This window comes from Mastigoproctus giganteus, chromosome 3, assembly GCF_048544385.1.
Source record: "Mastigoproctus giganteus isolate SK-2022 chromosome 3, ASM4854438v1, whole genome shotgun sequence".
NCBI lineage: Eukaryota > Metazoa > Arthropoda > Arachnida > Uropygi > Thelyphonidae > Mastigoproctus > Mastigoproctus giganteus.
Window position 1 is genome coordinate 40,796,302 of NC_143577.1, and position 21,639 is coordinate 40,817,940.

General features: G+C 38.9%; 1 protein-coding gene across 1 annotated transcript in view; it reads right to left on the reverse strand.

Annotated features, from left to right (window-relative positions):
• Window positions 1-21,639, reverse strand: part of LOC150087901 (heparan sulfate 2-O-sulfotransferase 1-like) — a 127,934-nt gene that overhangs the window by 83,506 nt on the left and 22,789 nt on the right. The window contains exon 2 of the mRNA XM_090370501.1: window positions 4,543-4,811. Within this exon, the coding sequence (XP_090226627.1) occupies window positions 4,543-4,811 (269 nt within the window). The remainder of the gene's footprint in view (window positions 1-4,542; window positions 4,812-21,639) is intronic.

Consider the following 21,639-nt stretch of genomic DNA (forward strand, 5'->3'; position numbering starts at 1 on the left):
TTTGCACTACACCGAGTCAGAGGCAGACTGGGTCAAAAATTCTTACTGGGAAAAACTTGTAGTAGTGCTTATACTGGATTGTTTATGTCCAAAATCACACCAGCCTCGTTCAGTCTCCAGCCCACCGGAGTTTCCCCCGGTAAGTTTTATGACCAGTCCATCCCTGCACTGAGTGTAGTACCACACAATTGGTACATTACTCTGGGGTTACTGCTACCCATATGTAGTACTTTGCATTTATCAATGTTAAACGTTTGCCATTTGCCTAACTTTTCTAGGTCCAGTTGTAGTAACATACTGTCATTAACCATCCTGCCAACCTTTGTATCATCTGCAAACTTGGACATTAAGCCTGATATGCCTTCATCAATATCACTGATAAATACAGAAAACAACAAATTTTTCATGTGCAACAGTATCAAAAGCTTTTATGAAATCCAAGTATATGATATCAAAATTATTTTTGGCATACAGTTCCTTTGTAACCAACATCATGGTATTCAATCAAGTTGGTCAAACAAATTTCTCCTTAACAAATCCATGCTATGTCTGAACATCTAGACAAGACTGCAGTCTTGTCTAGATGATCCAGCATTACTTCTTTAACCAGTGACTCCATTATTTTCCCTGGAACAATAGTTAACATAACTGGTCTGTAATTACTCGTCATCCTTTGATCCCCCTTTGTGAACTGGGGATACATTTGCACATCTCCAGTCCGTGGGAATCTCCCCTGAATCTAAGGATGCTCTCATAACTTTGGCTAAGGTTTGCTTACTTCCTTCGCTGCCTTGCCTAATTGAATAGATCCCATCCACTCTGGGTTTTCTTATGTTTAACTTCAACAATTTCTCTTCACTTTCCTCTCACTTATTACAAAATCATTTAGCTCCCTGTTGGAGTTTGAGAAACTTCTGGCCTCCACTTCCCTAAAGGATTACTCACGTGCAAATGTAGATGCAAAATACTCATTCAGTTTGTCAGCAATCTGAGCAGGATCATCAACAGTTGAACCATCTATATCAAATGAGCCAATTTGATTCATCCCCCACCTTCTACAGTTTACATAAGTAAAGAAGTCTTTGGTGTTTTTCTCTTTACATCCTTTGCCAAAGATTTCTCCTAATCTGCTTTCACTTGCCTGACCTCCTTTGTGACATGATTACAAACTAGCTTATATATAACCCAGGCTTCTGTGTCACCTGATAATTTATATGCATCCCATGCATTTTCTTCTCAGCCATGAGATTTGAAATATTTGAAGGAATTCAATGGTAACCTCATTTTTTATAACCACACAAAAAAAAAAAGAACAACCCGATAATAAATAACTTGTAGAGCACTGTGACAAAGAGCTCTTTGAATGAAAAACAGATAACATCTTCTCCACAAATGAAGGGAAATTTTTTTTTTATTCTTCAATAGACAGCTGATACCAGATATGCATATTCTATGCATATCTGGTATTCATAGAAAATATGCATAGAAAAAATTCAATCCTTGCAACATATTTCTCTTTTTTTTAAGGTTCAAATAAGCTTAAAACATTTTTGACATTTATTTTTTGACAGAGCACTAAATGAGCTACAATAAAAAAACAGACACTTACCTATTAGACAAAACGATTGTTATTGTCATTTTTGGCGCAAGGGCTGCTCAGGCCACATTGCACCTATCAATGATGTGGAAGATACTCGTAATGACTGTTTTGCAAACAGTCAGAAACGATCGTATTTCCCCATGTATAAGCGCACCCTAAATTTGCGGCCCGAAATTTGAAAAAAAAATGTATTACATAATGTTATTGAACTCAAGTTTTATTCATCATAAAATTCATACAACTCCTCATCACTGTCAAAACTCCCATCCATCTGTGTCTGATGATGAATCACTGTCTTCATATATTGCCTCGTCCTCAGTTCCATCTATGGCATTTGAAATGCCACACTTCTTAAATGACTTGACAACGATCTCAATCTTGATATTATCCCAGGATCTTTTCACCCAGATACAAACTTTTCCTATAGTTGGTTTCTTCACTCTTCCTGCTGGTGTCAAATTGTCCCCAGAAGACTTCATCCATTGGTTCCATTCGTCTCTCATGGCAGCTCTGAATGGTTTGTTAATGCTGACATCAAGTGGTTGGAGCTGGGATGTCAAGCCTCCAGGTATGACGGCAAGTTTTGTTATCTTCTTTGTGTTTTTTGTTATGTGTCCCCTGAACTGATCAAGCACCAGTAGAGCAGGTTTGCATAAGAGCCAACCTGGTCTCCTGCTCCAAACTTTCTCAAACCAAATCTTCATCCCATCCTGATCCATCCAACCCTTGTCATGAACGTGGACAATCACTCCTCGAGGAATGTCCTCTTTTGCCATTGTTTTGCATTTGAAAATCAGCATAGGAGGCAGCTTGGTTCTGTCAGCACAACAAGCTGGAACAACTGTATAATGGCTCTTTTCATGTCCACTTGTCTTCACAGTTACAGTTTTCACCCCCCTTCTTATCAACAGTTCTGTTACTTGGGACATCAAATTGAAGGGGGACTTTGTCCATATTTGCAATCTGTCCCAACTCAAACTGATGTGTCTTCCGACATTGAATGACAAAACGAAGAAATTCAAGGACGTTTCTGCTCATAGCTTTCAGGCATCTTTTGGGCAAGTCTGGTGCGTGTACACATGCTTAATCCATTCCGTTTCATGAACCTGAAGCACCAATTGTGTCCTCCATTGAAATCAGTAACTTCTTTTTCATCAGCAATTCTTCTTGCCTCATGCTGAACCATCTTTGTGGACACAGGAATTCCAATTGCCCTTTGCTCTTCAATCCATATCTTCAATTCCCTCTCTAAATCAGGCCATTTTGCTGACTTGCCACTCATGGCCTTCTGCAGTGGCGTTTTCAGTAGGGTTTCTTCTTCCCGTAGCCAGTCACGGATTGTTTTCTCAGTTGGAGGAAGACCAAACTTACATTCAGCAGCATGATTTCCATTCACTTTTGCAAACTGGATCACTTTTAACTTGAATTCAGCACTGTATGAAAATATTTTCTGAGCCATTTCTGGGCAGAAAGTGGCAAAACGTAACCTAATATACCGGTAACAAGTGCAAAACAATGAGCGCAAAGACAACAAGCGCGAAAAAGCGGGAAATGCAAGTAAAAAAATCTACAACCACTGTATAAGACGCACCCAGTTTTTAGACGCCAAATTTTTCGAAAAAAGGTGCGTCTTATACGTGGGGAAATACGGTAAGTTTATCGGTTTTGAGAAAGGAGAAAAATTCTGTGGTGTTGGCAGGAAGAAAACTGAATGAGAATTGCCGGGCATGCGAGTACAAGGTGCATTCAACAAGAATGTGCTTCATTGTGAGTTGAGAATTGCAGTGTGTACACTGTGGAGGATCACTGCCTGTGAGGAGAAATAGGTGAGTAATGTGACTGCGACCAATTTTTGCTCTGGCTAGGATTACTTTCTTTCTGTTTTCTTGGAAGGTAGAGGCCCATAACTGTGGATCTGGTTTTATTTGAAATAGCTTATTATCTGTTTTAGTTTGCCATATAAGCGTCCATTGTTCCTTACATATTCTTTGTATATTAGATTTGTAGTCAACATATGGAACGAGAGAACATGATGAATCTGAATTAGGTGGACATTTGGCGGCATAGTCTGCACATTCATTTCCAGATATCCCAGTGTGGCCTGGGATCCATCAAAAGATGATTACTAGCTGGCGTTCCTGAATATGTATCAACATACTTATAGTTTTTGTTAAAGGATTCGTTGGTGAGAAGGTGTTTTGTAAGGCTAAAAGTGTACCCTGCGAGTCCGTATATATTATACTCTTTTTGATTAGACAAAACCATAGCATACAATCTTAAATCGTCTATGATGTTCTTTTTACTAAATAAAAGCTAATTTGTAGCAACAATCTAAAGGTACTTTTGAACATATACTGATAAATTCAATAGGTCCATAACTGAAAAACATAAGATTTATGGGACAAATATCCCATATGTTGTAACTAATTTCAAGTCAACAGGTTACCCCATTTCCACTGAGCACCCACTACCACCCCTTAAACAGAATCACTAAATAAATCTCATTTACTGACGACTACCCATCACTTAAACATCACAAATTGTGTATATGGTACAAATGTCTTTTAAAACATCAATCCTCAACCTATCAGAGTTATGGATTTTTTCTTTAGACTACTGGCATTAGTTTTAAGAATATTCTAAATAAGGAATTTTATAACATATATAGTTATGTGAAAAGCAAAAGAAAACTTGACTAAAATTCAGTAGAGGGTAAACTTTCTGTAAAACTGAACAATTTCTGGAAAAGATGATAGATAACGATATACAGCATTGTAAGCTTAATATATTAAAATTAAATATTTTTGTTTTATTTTAAAATATTAAACTTTAGTATAGTATCCTAGTATTGAAAGTACTAGGATACCAATAACAAAAATGTATAGTACTGAAACCAATAATGGAAGTCTATAGTACTGAAATTAATAATGATATTAACATACTTGATCTGAAAGGGAAAATACATGAGAGTTTTTGGTGGTATTAATATGAAGCACATGGAAGCCATTATGTCCACATAAATCATATGCTATCCCCATAAAGCTTGTGCTACCTGTTTTTGGTACTCTATTATATATAATAATGGCATCTTCTAAGGAATCTCTCGCTGCTTCATCAAAGCTATTATCCTTTGACAACAATGACTGAATGCTTGTCTTTCCATAAGATGGAGGTCCTAAACTTTGCAACTGCAGCCTTGCTACTGTGCTTGCTAAATAAAATACAGAGAAAACAATCAATCATCCCAAATATACAGTTACTTAATCCTTAAACTTACATTTTCTTTTTACATCAAATAATATATAAGAATGTATTCTAGCAAAATTCTTTACCACGGAAGTATTTCTATACCACTTTCAAGCTTAATAAACTAAATTTTTAAAATTCATATAAAACTTACAATAAGCTATTTCTCTTTCTCTTGTGAACAGTACGCAGTGTGGATGCTTTATAACAGGAACAGAGCCAAATTGTGTCTATTTCTATTAAAATTTCATTAAACGTTTTAGACCAGGTACAAATTTGCTATACAGGTGACCCCCACTTAATGCTGATAATCTGTTCTGGAAAAACAGAGCGCTAAGTGAATCCGCGCTAAGCGAGCACTGCATTCCCATAAGGTAACATATGTATTTGTGAGTTGTAGTCGATGCCATAGGATATTTCCTAATCAATAATAAACGGTAGTGAAGAGAAGCACAAATGTCAGTCAAAATATTTAATATTCAAATATTTGTACATATAAAATATTCTGCATTACATACGTATATAATTATGTGGTAACTACTTATGTATCAAAATTAAACTTAAAATTCCAATTAAAATCATGAATTTAATTGATTTTAATTGATTTAATTGATGAATTTAATCATGAAAAATGTGTCAATTTTGGGTTGTACTCTGGCCCTCTTCCCGGTAAACTAAAAGGGGTTTTAATTGTAAATCCCCCACAGCATTACCACCCAACAATAACATCAACCGATCCTTCACCACTTTAAAATCTGGCATGTTTTTTCCTTCTTTCAATATGAAACTTCTTTTAGGCATTCGTTTCCAAAAAAGTCCTGCTTCATCTATGTTAAAATCTTGTTGAGAAGTATAACACATAATACCCCTCTTCAAGGGGCAAAGGTTGATGACGTTGTAGAGCAGATATCATCTTTTAAGGGCACAAAAGGTGATATAGTTGTAAACGTTGGCACTAATGATATCAAGAGTAGGAGACTGGCAGAATTGTTTAACAAGTACAGGTCACTGTTGAAAAAAAGCCGTGAAATAGGGTTGAATTGGAAAGTGTCTGCAATTCTGCCGAGACACGATAGGAGGGAGTATATGATGAGAGCCTTGTCGATCAATTCGGCCCTGGAAAGATCAAGGGGTAGAATTTTTTTCAGCCTGGACTGTACTTGTTAACAGGAGAGATTGCTTCTACAGGGATGGGATACACTTAAATGGAAAGGGTGCAAGAATATTTGCTGATGCTATCGAGGTAGTGTTAGGTGGGTCGGAAAACTGCTAGCTTGGGGGGAGACAAAGACGAATAGATTAACAGTAGCCACTGGCAGAGGTGAAAGAGATTCTTGCACTGCTTCTATTGCAATGAGCAGAAGCCTGAAAAACAAGATGCAGGATATTTCAGAGACTATTGGGAGTCATTGCGGTACAAGTAAACACATGGGTTGTGTTAGGGTAGCTAAGAATAGAAATAGGTGCATGTATAGTTGCGTGTACACCAATGCTAGGAGTTTAGTAAATAAATTTGATGAATTTGAGGTATTGCTCAAAACACCAAAGACAGATATTGTTGGGATATCAGAGACGTGGTGTTACACAGATATAAGGAATGCAGAACTGGAATTTGGGGAGTACAACGTCTACAGAAAGGATAGACTGGATAGGAAGGGAGGAGGGGTTATGCTATTAGTTAAGAAATACATAAAATCCAAGGAAGTGAAGCTAGTGGACATCGCTGGGCAGTGCAGTGTCGAGTCAGTTTGGTGTGACATAAGCATTGGGAGATCAAAATTGAGAGTAGGCGTGTGCTATAGGCCTAATCACTCTGATGAGTATAATAAGACACTGTACAGGGAAATAGAGTGGGCCAGTAAATCAGAGAGTCTTATAATGGGAGATTTTAATTTCCCAGATATTGACAGGAATTTGGGGGCTGGTCACTCACACACTAGCAAGGTTTTTGTGGATTTATTGGATGATTGTTTTCTACATCAGCATGTTCGGGAGGCAACTAGAGGGAGTAATACTCTTGATCTGATTATCAGTAGTGATTCTTCATGCATTAAGAATCTGCAGATAAATGAACCACTAGGTGGCAGTGATCACAGTGTGCTGAAGTGGGATTTACTCAAAGAGGTAACTACCATTAGGGGTAAAGGGAAGAGTTATTGCTTTCGTAAAGGCGACTACGATGGACTGGGACAGTATTTAAATTCTATACAGTGGGACCAACTGATGATGTTACCAACAGCAAATGCAAAATGAGAAGCATTCAAAGAACTTATCTTGGAAGCTACTAGGCTTTACATACCAACTAAGAAATATTGTTCAAGGTTTAGGCCTAAATGGATGTCAGATGAACTAATGAGACATATGGCAGAGAAGAAACATGCATGGGATACATACAAATTAACACATGACACAGAAGCCTATGATAGATACAAGTTGATCTGTAACCAAGTTACCAAGGAGGTTAGGCAGGCGAAGGCAGATTACGAGAAATCTTTGGCAAGGGATGCAAAGAAAAACAGCAAAGAGTTCTTTACTTATGTAAACTCTAGAAGGAAGGGGATGAATCAGATTGGTCCACTTGATATCGATGGGTCAACTGTTGATGATCCTGCTCAGGTAGCTAACAAACTAAATGAATATTTTGCATTGACATTCACACATGAGGAGTTATTTAGCGAGGGGAAAGCCAGAGGTGTATTCAACTCTAGCAGTAAGCTAGAGAATCTTGTAATAACTGAGAGTAAAGTGGAGGAGAAATTGTTGAAGATAAACACAAGAAATGCACCCGGGGTGGATGGGATCTATTCAGTTATATTAAAGGAGGCAGCAGAGGAAGAAAGCAAACCCTTAGCCATAATTATGAGAGCTTCCTTGGACTCAGGGGAGATAACCACAGACTGGAGATGTGCAAATGTGACCCCAATTCACAAAGGAGGATCGAAGGCTGACACAAGTAATTATAGACCTGTGAGTTTAACTTCTGTTCCAGAAAAATTAATGGAGGCACTAGTTAAAGAAGCACTGCAGGATCATTTAGACAAGACTTCAGTTATAGCTCGGACACAGCATGGTTTTGTTAAGGAGAAGTCTTGCCTGACCAATTTGATTGGATACTATGATGCAGTCACAAAGGAACTGGATGCAGGGAATAACTTTGATATTATATACTTGGATCTTAGAAAGCCTTTTGATACTGTTGCACATGGAAGACTGCTGCACAAACTGGAGCAGTGTGGCATTGGAGGCAAATTGCTGCTGTGGATAAAGAGGTGGCTGAGGGGGAGAAGACAGAGAGTGGTAATCAATGGACACTGCTCGTCATGGACTAATGTTATTAGTGGAGTCCCTCAGGGCTCAGTGTTGGGTCCATTATTGTTTTCTGTATTCATAAATGATATTGATGAGGGTATATCAAGCTTAATGTCGAAGTTTGCAGACAATACAAAGGTAGGCAGGGTTGTCAAGGACACTACTGACACTATGCTGCTGCAACAGGATCTGGAAAGGTTGAGCAGATGGGCTGAGAGGTGGCAAATGAAGTTTAACATTGACAAATGTAAAGTACTACACATGGGAAACAGCAACCCCAGAGCAACGTATCAACTCTGTGGTACTACACTGACAGTGGTAGAGAATGAAAGGGACCTGGGGGTGGTTGTGCAGGCAAATATGAAGTTCTCTGAGCAGTGCAGACGGGCTGCAAGAGTAGCTCATGGTGTATTGTCAATGATATATAGGAATTTTTCTAGCAGGGATAAGGAGGTGATTATTCCCTTGTATAAGGCAATGGTCAGGCCACACCTAAGTACTGTATACAAGTCTGGAGGCCTCATTTCAAGAAGGATGTAGAGCTGCTGGAACGAGTACAGAGAAGGGCAACAAGATTAGTGAATGGAACAAAGGGGTGCTAATGAAGAAAGGCTTAAGTTTTGCAAATTACAGTGTCTGGAGACTAGGCACCAGCGAGGTGATCTGATAGAGGTGTATAAAACCTTGAATGGTTTGAGCATGCTCAATGCTGATGGGATTCTTCCTCTCGCTCAGAATAATCACCTGAGAGGGCATAAATTCAAATTGAGGAAAGACAGATGTAGGATAGACGGGCACAGATTTGCCTTTAGCCAGCGGGTGGTTGGTTGGTGGAACAGACTTCCATCCCTTGTCGTGGAAGTTGATAGCCTAAATAAGTTTAAGGCTCAGGTGGACAGGTATTTTGAACGAGTAGAGGGGTGAAGTGGAAGTGGTTTTTTTTTTTTTTTGGCTGATGCTGCATAAGCTTGCTTTCTTGCATCAAATGCCTCTACTAATGCTAATGCTAATAATTTTAACAAGTTCTTTTTTGAAAGTTTCGGCTCCTTGATCTGCACTTGTGGCTTCTCCCTGGATTTTAAATCTATTCAACCAGCCTTTACTAGTTTTAAATGGTTCCACATTTTTTTTTTAAGTGAGTTTTCTTCAGATCATCTCTCTCTCTCTCTCTCTCTCTCTCTCTCTCTCTCTCTCTCTCTCTCTCTCTCTTCCCCCCTTCTTTATAATATTTAACTTAACCGAATTCTGCATTGGATATTATCTTCAATAAAATTAGTTAAAGTCTCTGCATTTCAATCATAATAGCCAACCTAGCCCTAGCTGCTTCCATGGAACAGCTGTCTTTCCTGCTGCTAAAATTAATTCTTTATTTTTTATAACTGTTCTTACAGTTAAACTTGCCAGTCCTAAATTATGGCACACATTCATTTGTTGTTGACTGGAAATGATTCACTTCAAAACATCTAATTTAATTTTCGAATTCAATCTTTTTCTTACATTTATAGTCTTCGTACTGCGTCCAGACGTTGCTTTTTCATTCTTATCCACCATTATTAACTGTTCGAAAATGTAACTGCCTTGGTTGCATTAATTATGATACGAGTTCAACTAATATGGTGTATTTATAAGGCGGCATCGTTTTAAGTTATATCTCATATTGTGAATACCTTCACAACGAGTTGCCATGATATTGCACTACTTCGAATAAGTAACACTTCACCTAAGGAGAAGACTAATGTTACTTATTCTCAGATAGGTACCACCACCCAGACGACACCGTTTCAGGGCTATTTGGCCCTTCTTCGGTGGGTGGATAGGCACACAAGTGATCTTGGATACCTACCCACCCACTGAAGAAGGGCGAAATAGCCCTGAAATGGTGTCGTCTGGGTGGTGGTACCTATCTGAGAATAAGTAACATTAGTCTTCTCCTTAGGTGAAGTGTTACTTATTCAAAGTAGTGCAATAAAATGGCAACTCGTTGTGAAGGTATTCACAATATGAGATATAACTTAAAATGATGCCGCCTTATAAAATCACTTGGGTACCTACCCACCTACCGAAGAAGGGCCAAATAGCCCTGAAACGGTGTCATCTGGGTGGTGGCACCTATCTGAGAATAAGTAACATTAGTCTTCTCCTTAGGTGAAGCGTTACTTATTCGAAGTAGTGCAATATCATAGCAACTCGTTGTGAAGGTATTCACAATATGAGATAACTTAAAACGATGCCGCCTTATAAATATTCTGTTTATTCAGAAATGGCTGTGTATTAATGATGCTATTGCACTTAATATATACATAGATACAAGTTCGAGTAAACTGTCCGTTACACACGATGTCTAATACTGTACTTAGTGATGACTAGACTTTGGATAAGTGCATATAAAGCAAATATTACAAGCAATATATGTGATCATTTTTTAAAATGTTGATCTCGGAACTACATAACAAGTCATTGTACTGCAATTAAATTAGTGTGCGAGAAAATTTCACTGAGCACAGGAAAATTTCTCAAGTCGGCGTGGGAAACGTTTTAATGCTGTTTTGCTATTCATTTTCAAGCTATCGACTCCACCAAATGAAACGATTTCGTTAAATATGCCAAAAAATGCAATCTGTAAAAGAGTGTTATAGTGATTTGTGACAGCGTTACAGTCAGATACGGGTTATAATACAAGAACAGTGTTATAGCGAATCAGCGTAAAGCAAACTGCGTTATAACGAGGGCTTGTTGTATTTGAAAATATATTGAGTAACTGTATCAGCTTTAAGACCATACAGAATTCAACCAAATTTGACTGGTCTCCCACAAAGTGGAATAATGATAAAAGGTTCTAGTATATCAAATGAATTGAAAATTTTACTCCATGTGGTAATAGATATATAGTATGTGGGTAATTATGGTAATTACAACTGCAGAATAATATTATCACCCATACTATTTTTAACCCCCATAAAATTACAATCAAGATTTCTTAAAATTGTTATCATGGTTCTTAACTTCAGGCTGAGTCATGGCATGATTATAATGTTTTCCTCTAATGGAAACATTTATTATATGAACATAATGTTTTGGAATTTTGGACAGCAATTCTTAGCATAGAAATTTGAGCAAGATTCCACAGTTGACCTGTCTGGTGAGCAGTCTGAGCTAAAATTAACGTTGGCAGTGAAGTAAATATGTTTGTATGTGTAAAAGTATACATAATAATCAGCTTAGACTTTTAGGGATAAAAATGCTAGAATTTTCATTAATATTTAATGTTTTGAATGTTTTTCATTTAATGTTTTGAATTTAATCATCAATTCAGCATAATTTCATTACTGGTTGGTTATTTGGGAAATGGGAAATTTTCAAGGACCAAAGTATGAATCCAAACAACTGCCTTATCTTTCACTTATCTAAATAATTCAAACTACAATACAATATGAGCAACACGCATAACTGAAGTAACTTTGCATTAAATAAAAGCATTTTTTTATTTTTAAAATCTTCATTATACACTGAGTGATCACTGAATTATGACCACCCCTATGAAAACTGAATGTGACCCGTTGACCACGTGAGGTACGAGAGTGCGGAGTTAGTCGACCTACGTGGCATAGATAAGATGTCAGTGGTCAGTAGGTAGTAAAATTCCGAGTGTGATGGGTAAAAGGAAGGATTTATAGATTGTGGGTGCTCGATTTCCCAAACGCCTGAACTGGTAGGGTGTTCGAGAGCCACTGTAGTTAAAGTATACCAGGACTGGCATCAAAATGGTCAAACAATGACCCGATGGCAAAGCTGCAAAGGTCAGTGAAAGGTTGATGTTAGAGGTGAGCGCCAGATCCAACGACTTGTACAGGTGAACAGGCGCAGCACTGCTGAAGAGTTGACTACCCAATACAACATGGGCCAACCCGGAACAATATCTGGCATGACCATGCGTCGCACGCTCACATGTATGGGCTATACCAGTAGACGACCCCTGTGGCATCCTCTCCAAACCAAGGTTCATTGGTGTAAAAGACTCGCCTGGTGCAGAGAGCATGCAAGTTGGATGTTAGAAGACTGGAAGAAGGTGTGCAAGTCAAATGAGTCACGTTATTTACTCCACACAGTGGATGGTGGTGTACAGATTTGGCGCCAACAACATAATGCTCTTGATCCATCAAGCATGGTATCAAAAGTGCAGGCCAGTGAAGGAGGTTGTATGGTGTGGGGAATGTTTCACTGGCAGGAACTTGGACTCCTGGTGCGTGTGGAACAACATATCAGTGGTCTCCGCCATCGTCAACTGCTTTCTGACTGTGTACACCCCACTATGTTGCACTTTTTCCCGAATGGCAATGGTGTCTGCCAAGATGACAATGCACTGAGCCACGAGGCACTTGTTGTGCATGAATGGTTTGAGGAATACAGTTGTGACTTCCAGCATATCGACTGGCCTCCGAATTCCCCTGATATTAATCCCATAGAGCACTTGTGGGACACTATGGAAAGGCATATCAGGCTTCTGGATACACCAATCACCTCTACCTGCATTACTGACTGTATTACACACAGCTTGGTTGGCCATACCTCCCGAACGCAAAAGGAGGACCTATGAAGTATTAGGTAGGTGGTCATAATTCGGTGATCACTCAGTGAGTATCCATTTCTTCATTTACTCTTTTATGAAGAACCTTTACATATATATTTTTTTTATATTAATAAACAAAATGCAAAAATAAACAAAAGCATTTTTTGTAAAGGTATCACAGTAGTGTCAACTACTAATACCTTTACCTTATTTTTAGGCATTTTTAGTTGAAACTTTCAAGATCAATAAGAAAAAAAAATCATAAAAATAAATCAACCCTGCTTGATTGCCTTGTGCCTTCCGTGATTCTACTGGATGTGCAGTAGCCTGGAAAGCAAAGTGGTTGGGGGGATTCGAGACCTGCTGGGAGTTTCCAGGGGAGGACAAGTAAATATATGGCAAATATATTTAATTAGTATAGTACTAACTTCTCACCAAACCACAAAGGAGCTATGGATGTGATGAATAATTATAGCTGGGATGCACAACCTTTGTCTATCAATGGGCTACATTACAGATACTTTCTCAGCCTGTGGGCCTCAATTAAGAAAAATTAAAATAAATACAAAAATTACTTTATAAATACTATTGATTTTAAGTGTTAACATTGTAAATAAATTTAATTTGTGCATTTGATTTTATTATCACATTAGTACACACATACAGTAACTAAAATAAAACATTATATTTTTAATTATATTTAACAACAAAAGTATTTTTTATTATTTCAATGCTCGAAAAATTGGGAGACATATCGATCTTTAATATGTTTTAGTCCTCCATTCACACTAGTAGGATCTTTGAACCTGCATTGCTTTTGCTAAACATTTCATGTCTAGTGTGATGTTGGTAGTGTTCATCCTTAATAGAAATTAGCTGACAAATTTTCATTTGTCAGCTAATTTCTATATTTCAATTTAATCGTCTTCATCAATGAAAATGATGGTTTGCAAATGTTTCCAATCAAAATAGCTTAAGCTGCTTTTTTTAAAAAGGATTAGGAAAGGCTTCTTTTGAAAGACATTTATAGCAGTTTAGTAGATTCTCCTCTTTGAACTTGTAGTGCAACTGATCATTGCACTGAAGTTCAATGAGTTCCAGCTGTAAATTTGAATTAGCATCTTTATAGAAAGCTTCAAATGGATGTGCAAAGCCTTCAACACATTTTATCATACTCTATGTCTACAAACCAATCCGCAAAAGCCTGTTGAATACATTCTACATAATAAATATATTTAGTACTATTCATATTTTTTAAAACTTTCTTCGAACCTAGGGAAGTGAGAGGTTTTTTTTTTTTTTTTTATGCGAACCCCAAACACGAGAGGTATTAGAACCTATAGTACTTAGTACCGTGCTTGGGTTGGAGGTTGAGAAGACGAAAGAAGATATTTGTTGACATTGGACTTGAACTTCTGTAGACTGCAATTTTCAGAAAATACGTATGAAGGAAGGTTGCTCCAGAAAACGGCAGTTGATTGTTATTATTTGGTTTTTAGGGGCATTAGCAACTAAGGCCATATTGGATGTTGGCAGCACGTGTTCGGACTGTTTTGAAAGAGAGAGCGGGAATTATAGGAGGTAATTTAGAAGAACAGTGTCGATGGAAATATCTGTAGAAGAGGCATGCAGCAGAAACAGTATGTCTGTGAGACAGCAAGTGCAGAGACTCTGTTAGAGATGAGTCATTAATTAACCTAACTGCCCTCTTCTGAACAGAATCAAGAAGCCTGAGAGAGGTTTTGGGGGCACCACACCAGATGTGGGAACAATATTCCATGGTAGGGCAGATTTGCGATTTATAAAGAGTGAATAGCTGTTTGGAAGAAAAGTAAAGGCGAGAGCGAAAAAGAAAACCAAATTTTTTTAGATGCAGAGGAAGCAATATTTGTAATGTGCTTGTGCCAAGAGAGATTAGAAGTCAGGGTAATCCAAAAGAGATATCATTTTGCTTAGAAATTGGAGTGTCACCAAAGATAAGCATAAGAGCAGAAGAATCCTTTTTGCGAGATATAAGACAAGACTGTGTTTTAGAAGGATTGAAATCAAATAAGTTGTCTTTGCCCCACTGGAGAATTACCTGGAGATTGGCATTTAAGGAATAAGTAGCAGATATTCGGGAAGTTGAAGCTGATGGACAAGGTTTCTCAAAACGGAAAGTGGAATGCAATATGCTATCATCGGCAAAACTATGGATAGGATTTCCAGTCAATGGAAGAAGGTCATTAATATACAAGAGGAAAAGAGTAGGGGAAAGAACTGAACCTTGGGGGACACCGGCATTAGTGGAGAAGTTAGAAGACAGAGAGCCATCTACCATCACCCTTAGTGAGCGATCAGAGAGAAAACTGGATAACCAATTACTAAAAACAGTTGGCAAACCATAAGATGGAAGCTTGTTTAGAAGACCTTTATGCCAAACACGATCAAAAGCCTTTGAGATGTCAAGAGCAACTACCTGTGCTACCTGTGTTTCACCGAACCTTTCCATTGAATTAGTCCATAAATGGGTAACATAAGCCAGAATATCACCAGTGGATTGACACTGACGGAATCCATTCTGGCAATCGTTGATCAGACGGAAGGTTTCCAGGTAGTTTAAGAGTTCGCAGTTAATTGATTTCTCCATTACTTTAGAAAGAGTAGACGTAATTGCAATGGGACGATTGGATGGGAGGGATTTGTCACCCTTTTTAGGAACTGGCTGGATATGAGCAAATTTCCTAGCAGAAGGGAAAACACCTTTGGAATAAGAAAGTGAAAAAAGGCGGCAAAGAATAGGAGTAAGTTCAGGAGCATAGGTTTTGAGAAAAAGTGGAGAAATACCATCAGGACCTGGAACTTTCTTAGCATCGAGATTCATCAAAATCCTTCTGATATCCTTTTGACGGAAGACCACAGGAGGCATTGAATGGAACGTGTTGGGAATGATGGGAGGTGTTTTACCAAGATCATTAATACATGAGCTGGAAGAAAAATGGGATGCTAGCAGGTCAGCTTTATCCTTGGCTGAAGTGACAACAGAACCATCTGGTTTGGACAGAGAGGGAGCAGAGATGGGAAAAAGTTGCGGCCAATAGCTTTGACAAGAGACCAGAATGCTTGGCTACCATTAGGGCAAGAAGCAAGTTTTCTACTCTTAGCCTGTTCAAACTCTAGTTTGCACTGATTAATAACTGCTTTACAATTGTTGCGAGCTTTGGTGTAGGCAGAAAATGAAACTGAAGAATTAGAAACAAGCCAATTATGATATGCATCATTCTTCTCTTGAACAGCCTTAGCACATTTATTGAAAAACCAAGGTTTAGATAAAGGACGAGATTTTAAAGTGGAGTGTGGGATAAAGGATTCCATTCCTGCAAGAATAATTTCACTGACACGATCTGAGCAAACGTTGACATCAGAAGTTTTGAAACCGTAATCCGACCAAGGAAAAGAAGAAAAGAAGTCTCGCAGGTCATCCCATTTTGCATTCTTGTAATGCCAAACAACACGAGGTTGGGAATAGCCATGAGATAAAGGTTCCACTGGAGAAGAGACAATCACCAAGTTGTGATCTGAAGTGCCTAAAGGACCTCTCACTTCGACCATGTACTTGGAAGGGTTGTTTGTGAGAAAAAGATCAAGCATATTGGCTGTATGATTAGGTTTGTCTGGTATTCTTGTAGGTAAATGAACAATCCGTGCTAGGTCATTAGTAATTGCAAAAGCCTCAGCATCTCGACCTGCTGGGTCGGTGTGACTAGAAAACGAAGCCAGCTGGAGTTGTGAACATTAATATCACCAAGGAAAATTACCTCACTGTTAGGAAAGTTGGACTGGAGAAAGTCAAGTTGCAAAGAGAGGAAGTCAAAGAGCTCCAAGTGATTAGTGGAGTTGGGAGAATGGTAGAGACAACTGATGAATTTGACACAACAAGGTAGAGAGATTTTAAGCCAGAGAAGATCAAAGAGAGGAGATTCCAAATTGCCAAGTCTCTGACAGGGAATATCAAAACGGACATATGCACAAGTACCACCTTTGAGGCGAAAGGAATCATACAGCGAATAATTTGGGCATCTGAGATGAGCAGTAGTTGAATCAACTGATAACTGAGATTCTGTCAGAAAAAGTACATGGGGTTTGGCAGACTGCAAGTGGAAATGGACATCGTTGAGATTAGAATTGAGACCACGTATATTTGTGAAATGAATTAGGAAGTGCTTGGGAGGTTTAGATCTTTTCACAGATAAGCTTGCTCTATTAGGTGCTATTGTTTGTTAGTTTTTCTCTAAATAGCTGTAATTTTATCTGAAAGGCTGACACCATGTTGACAAGTTCACAAATTGTAATTTCTGCCTTATAATTTCTCATTTAATTCATTAAGATGGGCTGTAATAGCTGTCAAAAATGCTAAATCACAAATCCATTCAGGATCATTGAATATATTCACATCCTGTCCTTTTTCTAGTAAAAACATCCTTGTTTCTTCAAAAAGCGATATAAAATGCTGCAAAACTTTGCCTCTCCTAAGCAACAGATTTCAGAATAGTACATAATATCACCATATTCACCCTCTATTTCCTCAAGAAATGCTTAAACTTGTCTGTGGTTCAGAGAGCTAGATCTGATGAAGTTAACTACCTTAACAACATCCATAACTTTATGAAAACTGAGGTCTCTCCCTATCAAATGTTTCAGGCGAATTATGCAATGATAGTTCTTCAACTGGACCAGAACCAGGGCATGTTCTGATGTTACCAACAAACAGACTGTCAAATTTTAAGGAAAGGGGTAGGGGAGGGGTAAAGACAGCATTATTATTTATGTGGGGACTAACAATATTAAATGAACATGACCTGACCATTTGTTGAATAAATATAGGATCATGCTGAAAAATGCCATAAATTAGGTCAGAATATGTATGTGTCTGCAATTCTGCCTTCTTTGGTCCTTAGCTGGCGGCTGGAGGAGGCAGTTGGCCATGCAACCAGTACGCTGCTGTAGGTGCCGCAGGGTTTCAGACTTGCTCTGTGATGTTCTTCCATGCGTTACGATCCATGGCATCAGTCCTGACCTGATTAAGGTCGAGACGTCGGCTCTTCAGGTCATTTTCCACTTGCTTGGCCCACGTTTTCCTAGGCGCGGTCCGTTGAATGCTCCATTTGGTGGGTCGTTGTCTCCAAAGGAGTGTGGATGATATTCTATTCGTGCCCATTCTACATACGTGGCCAAACCATCTAAGCCTTTGCTTCTGGATTTGGTCGGAGATGGTTGGTTGCTGTTGGCATCTGGTGCGGATGGTATCATTAGTGATGTGGTCGCGAAGTGAGATGCCCAGGATCTGCCGCAGGCAGCGCATTTGGAATACCTCAAGTTTGTTTAAATCTAGCTTGAGACAAATCCATGTTTCCGATCAGTAAAGGAGAATGGGCAGGATCAAAGTCCGGAAGAGTCGGATTTTAGTCTTTGAGGAAATGTTGGTCCTCTTCCACAGACACCATTTGAGCGAGGCGAACGCAGTGGCCGCCTGTCCAATTCTGCTGTGGATCTCCACGGTGGATGCAACTTTCTTCTCCTGGACCAGCGACCCAAGGTATTTAAGGTCCTGCACTTGCTCGATCTGGACACCTTCGAGATAGATGATGGCTTGCGACCCATCTGTTGTCAGGGCCTTTGTCTTATCAGCATTGATCTTGAGCCCGTATGGCCGGGCAATGTGGGCAATGTCGTAGAGGATGTCGGTGGCTTCAGCGTCGTTTCCGGCAAAGATAGCACTGTCGTCGGCAAACATCAAGTCAGTCACATAGTGATCCTTGCCATATTGCATACCCCGTCTGTTCCTGAATGCTTGCCTCATAATGGCGTCGACCACGATGTTAAAAAGCAACGGGGAGGCCACGTCTCCTTGGCGGACTCCAGTTTGGATGGTAAATTCCTCAGATAAATCGTTCTGGATGCGCACCTGGCTGGTTAAACCATTGTATGCAGTTTGGAGGAGTGTGATGACTTTTCGAGGTACATGTTCGACCTCTAGCAATTTCCATAAGGCGGGCCGGTGGACACAGTCTAGACACAATAGGAGAGATTATATGCTGGGAGCCATGTGGATTAACTCAAGACTTGAGGGAATCTGTAAGGCTATGGGGGGGGAAGAATTTTTATCAGTGTGGTCCGCATTTGTAGGTAGACAATCTATTCTGTAGGGATGGCATTCATTTGAACAAAGGTGGTGAAAGAATTTTTGCCAGTATGAGGATACCTTAATTAGCAGGGAAACTGCTAATTAGTGGGGGGGGAGAAGGGTAATACTGATCTGCATTTATCTGATGATATGGGTCAAAGTAATGCAAAGTAATTCTTGTTTATTGCTGAAACAGTTGATGTTGGCAAGATCTGCTGAGGGTAGCAACATTTCAAATGAGCAAGAAGATAAAGCTAGGGAAACTTCAAGGGATGTGTCAGGGTAGTAAACTATAGAAGAATACTTAGTCTTATCTGTGTCTACAATAATGACAGGAGTGTTGTCAATAAATTGGCTAAATTTGGACTCCTGGTCAGGACAACTAATACTGACATTACAGGATTAACAGAAACACGGTACCACCTGGAAATTGGGGATGACGAGTTCCACCATGTTATGTATAATGTATTTAGGAAAGATAGGGAAGACAGAAGGGGTGGTGGTATCATGCTTCTTATCAAAAGCAGCCAGAGCACAAAAATAACTTTTGCTGAGTCTGAAGTAATCTGCCAGCAGAGAACCGGCAGGGTGTGAGTTAGTTGGAAGCAAAGGTATAATGAGAATGGGAGTAAGCTACAGAGGAGAAAATTATGAAGAATATGATGAGAGTCTCTACATGCAGATGGAATGGGCAAGCAAGTACGAATGTCTTATTATGGGTGAATTCAGTGTGCCCTAGACTGATTGGAATAAGTGGAAGGGAAACTCACCATGGGGAAAATTGTTTTAAAATAAACTAAATGATTATTATTTGTACCAGCATGTTAGAGAAAATACTAGGGGCGAGAATAATCTTGACCTCATCGTTATTTCTGAATCACATGATATTACAGGGCCTTAAAGTACAGGAACCACTTCAAGTAGTGATCACGTAATCATCAGCTGGAAGATGAAGAAAGATGGTGAAGTAGTTAAAAATAAAGGCACAGGTTTAATTTCAGGACTTTGACAGTTCAAGGTGCTACATGGCATCTATTAATCGAGCAGATTTCAGAGTGAGGGAGAATACATTTGAATTATGAGAGGAGGCTGTGTGAGTGAGGCTCAGCCATATGAAATTAGTGATTTTGAAATTAAAGATGACTGTTTATTAAAAAACTTCCGAACATAAAGGTAAGTAAGGCTCCTGGAGTTGAAGGTATATACCCAGCAATTTGGGCCTCCAGGTAGTGTATTGAACCACTGAAGTTAATTATGAGGGTATCTTTGGACTTGGGAGAGATTCCTTTTGATTGAAAAGTGGCAACGTATCACCAATATATAAAGGCGGGTCTAACAGTGAAGTCAGTAACTACAAACCAGTTAGTCTGACTTCAGTTGTAGGGAAAACCTTAGGCAATGATTAAGAGTGTAATCCAGAGATATTTAATAATATCGCATTCTAAATGACATACGACAGGGTTTTCTTAAGGGAAAATCAAGTTAAACTAACTCAGTACGCTATTTTGACACAGTTACTCACAAGCCAGATGCTAGGAACAATTTTGAGCTAGTCTTCGTGCGAGTTTACTGTATAAACTGGAACATGTTGGGCTTACTGGAAAGATTCTAAGATGAATTGCTTGGTGGCTGCAAGGCAGAAGATAGAAGGTTGTGATTAATGGATATTCTCCAGAATGGTGCAACATCAGGAGTGGGGCCTCCCCAAGGATCAGTTGTTAGATCACTGTTGTTTCTGATTTTCATAAATGACATCAATGAAGAGACAGAAGGCATGATGTCAAAATTTGTAGACAAACTAAAGATTGGTAGAGCCTTTAATGATCAGTGCTGACTTGAAGGATGACTTGAACAGACTTCAAAAATGGTCAGGAAAGTGGCAGCTATGTTTTAATGTGGCAAAATGCAAGGCGTTACACTTGGAGAGTATAACGCCTTGCAATAGCAACCCCAAAATAAATTATACACTCGGTGGAACTGAATTTAAAGTGGCAGAGAAAGAAAGGAATCTGGGTGTTATGATATGGGCAGATATGCAAGTTTTCTGGGCAGTTTAAACAAGTAGCCAGGAAAGCACATGGTATGCTATCAAATGCTTTATCAAATATTATTCAGTAGAGATAGGGAGGTCATAATCCCACTGTAAAAGGCAATTGTAAGACTACATTTGGAATATTGTGTTCAAGTATGGAGACCTCATCTTGAAACGGTCCAAAGATGGGCATGGTAAGACTGGCAAAACGGCAGCCATACGAGAAAAGACTATGAGGGCTATAGAGCTTGGAAACCTGATTGAGGTTTATAAGGCTCTGAGAGGGATTAGTAAAATGAATAAAGGTGGAGATTTTCACTTTTATAAAGAATTCCAGAACTAGGAGTCATAAATTCAAATTACTGGGGAAGAGGCATAGACTAGATCGAAGGAAGTTTTCTTTTAGGCAGTGAGTCACTGATTCCTAGAACAAGTTGCCTTCACAGGTAGTTGAGGCTGACAGTTTGAATAAATTCAAAGGTAAACTGGATAGTTATTTGTGAGGAGGGAAGCACAATTTGTATTTTCTTATCTACTTTTTTTCTTTCTTTTTTTTTTTTTTTTGCCAGTGCAACAAAAGCCTGTGGCTTTCTGGATGGCAAATACTATTACTAATTAATTTTTGTGTCCCATTTTGCTCTAAATATTTAGACAGAAGACACCATGCCTTCTGTTGCTCTGACCATCAAAGTAGCTCCATCAGTAACTATCATCAAAAGTCT